This window comes from Diadema setosum, chromosome 20 (assembly GCF_964275005.1).
Source record: "Diadema setosum chromosome 20, eeDiaSeto1, whole genome shotgun sequence".
In the NCBI taxonomy this organism is placed as follows: Eukaryota; Metazoa; Echinodermata; class Echinoidea; order Diadematoida; family Diadematidae; genus Diadema; species Diadema setosum.
In genome coordinates, this window is record NC_092704.1 from 13,513,004 (window position 1) to 13,519,664 (window position 6,661).

At 37.5% G+C, this 6,661-nt stretch overlaps 1 protein-coding gene across 1 annotated transcript; it reads right to left on the reverse strand.

The window, feature by feature from the left end:
- Positions 1–521: 521 nt before the first annotated feature.
- LOC140243272 (kelch-like protein 24) lies at positions 522–5,805 on the reverse strand. The gene is made up of 2 exons (XM_072322943.1): positions 5,782–5,805; positions 522–2,033 (listed from the first exon to the last, which is right to left on the reverse strand). Exon 2 carries the CDS (start codon positions 1,857–1,859, stop codon positions 522–524), a length of 1,338 nt encoding a protein of 445 aa, XP_072179044.1. The 5' UTR covers positions 1,860–2,033; positions 5,782–5,805.
- Between the last annotated feature and the right edge of the window lie 856 nt (positions 5,806–6,661).

Genomic DNA, 6,661 nt, shown 5'->3' on the forward strand with positions numbered 1-6,661 from the left:
ATTCCTTTTGGAACTATTATATCTAGTAACTACTGAATCAAACAACAGTTGCCCACTTAAGCAATAACATAGGTCTATAATACGAACAAGAGAGAGTGAATGAAGTAGCCTATACGTTTTTTATGTTTAGCATAGCTGATGCATTTCGGTATAGGCCTATAGTTAACATCACATGCAGCTTTGTATCTAATGACTCGTCGATCCACTATCGTGAGTAGGACAATCATGACGTCTTGCTTTGTCCATCTTCCTTGCAATAAAAAATAAACCAAAAAACGAACAAGTAAAAGAAACCTCTTTTTTTGCAATCAACCAAATTGTCACAGTAGTTGTCCACCGTTTAATGGGCACGTAGAAACCATTGCAGTTGGTTCGTTTACAGTAATGTATCGAAAAAAATCAATCCACCTTTATTTCCTGCACTAATTGGAAAATAGAGAAGACGATACCGTGTCGATTTAACAGCACCGCAGAAAGATATCTGACACATCCTCATATCATGAGGTAAAACATACTACAGGTCAATCATCAAACATGACAGGATGTAGACGTTGGTTTATGATGTAATTAAGAATTAAACGTTCTTGCATCAACATCTCGAGATTTTCTGCTGTGATGGTTTCGCTATCGCCATCTTCATCATGTTCATGATCTTCTTGTATTTCGATGATCAAAGCTACACAGATTTGTAGCTCTTCACCCTGTTCAATGGGCTGACTTAATTTCGCCTTGCAGTTGAGAATTGTAGTTTCTATTGAAATTGTATGAAATCCTCTGGTACGCCGGCCAACCGACCCAATTTCTTGTAACGATTTTGTGTTATGAAGCGTGGCAATGTCACTATTCTTGAAGTATCTGGGTGTTTGCTTTCGTTGAGAAATTACGATAGCAGTATGATATTTCTGTGTAGCACAAGGCAACTTTGAACTTAATTTTATTTCGATCTGATCTTCTGACACTGGGTCTTTTGTTACAAGCACTCCAATCTCGTAATTGTATTTTCCTTGTTCGAAAATCTGTGTCTTTCCAACTACTTTCTTAATAGAAGGAGAAACACGAAAACATTTCTGAGAACCAACTGTGACATTAACGTTCATATCGTTGGTCATGTAGCATCCCCTAATCTGCTCTTCGGAGCCATCGCTCTTTGGTGGACGGATATACAGCCTTGGACCTGAAAACTCATCAGGTAGTTCTTCGTGCGAGCCTTCGCGAAAGAGTGTCTGTAGCTGCCATACTTTTAAAGATAAATCTGGAAGCTTTTCGGAGGCCCTCGAGAATACAGCAGTGGTCGTCACCATCTTCAACTGCAGGGCATTCATGAACTGAAATCGGATACACCCGATGATCTCGACAAAGATGTCGTCGTCTTCGCACTGATTGAGCCACGGTTCAATCTTCTCAAAGAGGGCGTATTCGCTCTCGACGACCAAGTCAGGTCCGCTGTCCAGTATGACCAGCATCGTCGCTGCGTCGATGTCGAGAAGCTGCTGACCTGAAAGCAAGTTGAAATTTGTCCGAAGAGATCGGTGGCACAGCTTCACGATGTCTGGCATGTTGAATTCTTGAGCTGTCGGCAGAAGCGAAAGCATCGTCACCACGTCACTGTTGTCTATGAACTCACAACAGAGCCCATGAAGTTTGGGGATCATGTATTTATCGGCGAGTCGGATCAGCGATAAGACGTTGTCAGTGGTGAGGACCACGGTGGAAGTGTAGAGGAACTTCAAGAAATCCTCAAAAACTAGTGCGTCGGGGTCTTCCCCTACCAGCTCCTGTCGGATTACTTGTCCAGAAGTGTTGGCGATACGTTCTTCACAAAGCTCATTGTTGGTTTGCCAGGTGGGGTCAGACAACATGGTTTTAAAGACGTCACTCCAGGCGCAGAGAACTAGACGATGTGCAAAGAACGTACGATCCCCTACGCTTAGAATAAGATCACTGTACTGTTCCTGGTTGTACAGTGATCCAAAGGCAGTGTCTCCACCAAGATTTCCCACTCGAGTACCTTCCTGCAAATACTTGCGAGCAGCCTAAGAAGTGTATGAGATAAATCGGGTAATTTTTACTGTTTATTGTCTGATCATGTGGCATTTATACCCGATTTTACTACCTTTACCATTACAGAGTAAAACACAAAACATGACTAGAAATAAACTTGGGTAACCTACAAAAGAAATAATATCAAATTTGGATATAGGGCCTACATCTATTTTGCAAACCAATGGCGCAAAGGCGCACTTTAACTGCTCAGTACAATTTAACTCCAATAATGCAGACAGGGGAAATCTGATGACATTTCAGAGTTCGTTGGATCTATAGTGCTTTGTAAATATTAACTACATGTATAAGTGTATGTTTTTCCGTGCTGCATTCATTGAACATACGCTAATAACAACCCAAAAACATTTATTTTGTTGTTCATATTGTGGCGTCTAGGCCGGCCCGGGGGGGGGGGGGAGGGGTTGAAGGGGAATGAAATCCAAATACAGTGCAATTCCCGTGCAATTCCTGTTCAATGAAATCAAACTTCAGCTCCCCAAATCATTATCTATAGGCCTATATCTTTATATTCTACGATGTTCGGTTATAACGAAATTTTGTTATAACGAAAGAAAATCTCCGGTCCCGAGGTCTTCATTAGAACTGCAGTACATTGTACACTTGTGGATTGAGTAAAAGCAGCAATAATAGCAGAAAAAATTACCAAGTATAAGCAAAATATTAGAAATATAATCTGTTAAAAATTACAATTTTTTTTAGCTCTCAGTGCCACCGTCTCTTAATGATAAAACTACTACAGATTATGACGTCACATATGGAAAACTATAGAAAATATAAAGGACACAAATGTAATTTTTAAATGAAAAGTACACATTCTCTCGACTAGTTACTGACATAATAGTCAAAGGTAATAATCTCCCTGCTTTCTGATTGACTAAGTATGTCTAGTGCTCTTTATGCTATAGAAAAGTGTTTAAAATGTTTAACTTCCTTTTTTTTTATATTGTCATTATCGTCTTCCATTCGTTACGTCATGATCTGTAGCAGTCTTCTCATGAAGCGATGGCGGCACTGTGCTCTATTAAAGTAGAAATCCAGTCCAATAATAAGTTAGTCTGATAAAAAAGAGTAAACTCTTACGAGTTCACCGGTAAAAATTGACTGAAATTGGATGAAATAATAAGGAAGTTATGACATTGAAGTTTTGCTAATTTCCGCAAAACAGTTCTTGTACAGTGGATATGAATATGCAAATACTGCAAAACAGTTCTTGTACAGTGGATGTTGATATGCAAATGAGTGAGCTAACCATGTCATAACCTCATACTTTTCCATTGATTGTATGTATACACAAAATTGAAAAAAAAAAAAATCAATGTTTCTGTCATTGAGATCTCAAACATGAAGTTATTCCTGGTTGAATAACTTCAGACCAGTGATCAAATAGATTAACAAGAGTTGAGCCTCGGACGTAATGAAAAGTTGGCAGAATGAAAAACTGGAAATTTCACAATTTTATGTACAAACTATATATGGCAAGTTGTGAGGGGATAATATGCTCACTTTGCCATTTACATATCGTATTTAATTGACCATTCAAGCACTGTCATGGCCTGAAGAAATTAGCGAAACTTCAAAATGTCATTCTATAACTTCCTTATTTTTCACCCGATTTAGATCAAAATGTTACCGTTTAATTGAACTCATAATATTTTGTCTCTTTCTTATCAGACTATAACTGGACTGGATTTCCCCTTTAAAGGGATGGGTCAGTTTCGGTTGAGTTGGGGTTTGAGGTTTCCATTACTTTTGACGATGATTTTGTTTAAGATAATGAGAAACAATTAACTTATGAAATATGAAAGAACATATAATGAGAATTTCATCAAAAGTTTATTTGATGAAATTTGGTCTTGAAATGGCCGAGATATCCAAAACAAAGCGATCCTAATAAAAAGTGGAACCCAACTTTTATTAGGATCGCTTTGTTTTACGTTGTTTCTGGATATGTCAGGCATTGCAAAACCGATTTCCAGCAAATAAATTTTGAATTCCTCGTGATAACGAATGCTTTCTAACATTTCATAAAGTAGTTTCTAAGTATCTCAAAAACATTTCAAACTTTTCAACCAATACTCTTACTATCTCTTTCATATCGCTGCATTCACTCAATCCACATGTAAATTTGGATTTCCTCATTATCTTCTACACTTTAGAAATTTAACTTTTCAGATGAAATGATTAAAATTGACAAAGAGAAGAATTATTATATTCGAAATAAGGATATGGGCAATACGTACATAATCACATAAATCTATATAATCTCTCTCTCTCTCCATTATATATATATATATATATATATATATATATATATATATATATATATATATATATATATATGTATATACATGGCCATATTATGTCCGATAATTTGGTCATTCCAACAAAGGCCATCCCACACAGTCTATTTTTTTTTTTCATATTCAACACATAGCTCGCAGCAACAAACCATTTCTTGAAAATGAAGAGAGAAAATGGATAATGTATTAGCTTATGTGGGAGTGACCAAGTTATCGACAATGTGGCCATGTTGAAGCTTATGGACCACAAAAGGTAAAAAAAAAAAAAAAAAAAAAAAACCAAAACACCCTGAACACAAACTTGCAGTCGTGCAGGCTGTTTTTGATCCCTTCATTGGCAGATCTCAACCATTCAGTGAGGCATTCATTGTTCCTTCACGGAACACTCAAACGTGGAAAATGTGCAATTTGCCATTGTTGTCTTGAAATTTCATGTGCTCAGTCATGCATGACATCTGTCAACATAGGTACCAACGGAAAGAGGAAGAGTTCCCCTTTCCCTACAACTAATATTGCGCTTTCCATAGCTGGCAATTGTGAAATAGCAGCCCTCCAAACTTTTTTTTTTTTTTTTGATATGCGCTGTACATACATAAACTACCTGCTTGGTGCTTTGCTTCTTCCCGGCAGGATGAAGCGGTTTTTTTTTTTTTTTTCTAATCACGTGACATTACAGCTTGACAGCAAAAAGAGTTAAGCACCATTTTTTTCACATTTGAAAGTATACAGTCCATCATTAGAGAGAGTAATATTAAAACCTTTCCAGTGACACTTACTTGTCACATAACAAGGAATAATTTTGTAGTTATTATCAAAAATAGTCCATATTTCTTACTTTCTTTGTTTTTAGCAGCTTTAACGGCAAACATCTAAAGAAAAAAAAAACACACACACGGTGGAGTTGATTCGTTTTGCAATCAAACACTTCATATTTATCGTGTTTATAGTAAAATGTCTTGTTATATCCTGGAATCTCTACGGTTCTGTTCGGCCCATATCCGTATAAAAATGTTTAAAGGGGATGACTAGTAACTGATCAGTGGGAATCAGTGGGAATGCTGAGGGATGATTGTTCCAATCCTTGTGGGATTCATTTAAGATTACATTACATATCTATTGTTGTGTGAAAATTATTTGCTTCAGAATGGTCTCATATTCAAGTAATGTGCAGTTTAATGCCCGTCACTGTGCAGGCATGCTAACCTGGAAACATAAAACTGCAAATTACTTGAATATGAAAACATTCTGAAGCAAATAATTTTCACACAACAATAGATAAACAATTTACTCTGAAATGAATCCCACAAGGATTGGAACAACCATCCTCCAGCATTCCCATTGATTTCCACTGATCAGTTACTAGCCATCCCCTTTAAGCTTTGTGTCAATATGCTTCTATCACATGGCGAAGATGTACCTGAACCTCTTCAAGTTGTATTTGGCGCACAAGGGTATCACCTGCAGCACATTCTGTCTCATAATATGCCCATCCTGTGCCGTATGTATTTTCGCCATCACCGTAGGTCCCATAATCTTGGTAATAGACAGTATCGTTATAACCGTAGACGTCGTCGTAGTTGGGAGAAGCATCTGGATCGCTGAAATACATCTTGTAGTTCTGTAATTGGGATCTGAAAACAAAAATAATGTCCTACTTTTAATAGAACAGTCAGAAAAGCTGCGATTAGAATAATATTCAAATGTTAAGATGGACAATACAATGGGTTAGCAATACTACTCTCTGTCCAATGGCAAATATCCCTCACGTGACATCATGCACACAACGGGCGCGTCCATTTTTCGTTGGTCGGCGATCGCTATTCTACATTTTTTCTTTGTTTTAAATCTGTTGGAAAATGTTTTATTTCTTGGTTTTTTGATGTTGTCTTTTTTTTTACAGTAGACACCCTGTGCAGGAAGCTGAATTGTCCACACAGTACTTCGATGTAAATCGGCTTTTAGCTGATCGTTTTTAATCCTGTATGATTACAATGTTAAAAAAACGGCGGTGTAACTATTGGTTTAACGTGCGGTGTGAAGGCTACCTATGGAAACAAGCCTTTGACTCGCTGCACGACTATACGTGTACCTAAAGACCATATTAAAGACCCAGTCGTACGACCTGCCAATGCACACTTCACAATCTGACCTTACGACTAAAGGCCACCGCAATCCACGCGATCAGACTGGTCTTAAAGTCCTAAAGGACAAGTTCACCTTCATAGACATGTAGGTTGAGTGAATGTAGCAATATTAGTAGCACACATCAGTGAGAGTTTGAGCAAAATCGGACAATC

What these genes read in the sequence shown, in the direction of transcription:
- LOC140243272 (XM_072322943.1), bottom strand. Translation starts at nt 1,859, where the DNA reads ATGTTGTCTGACCCCACCTGGCAAACCAACAATGAGCTTTGTGAAGAA.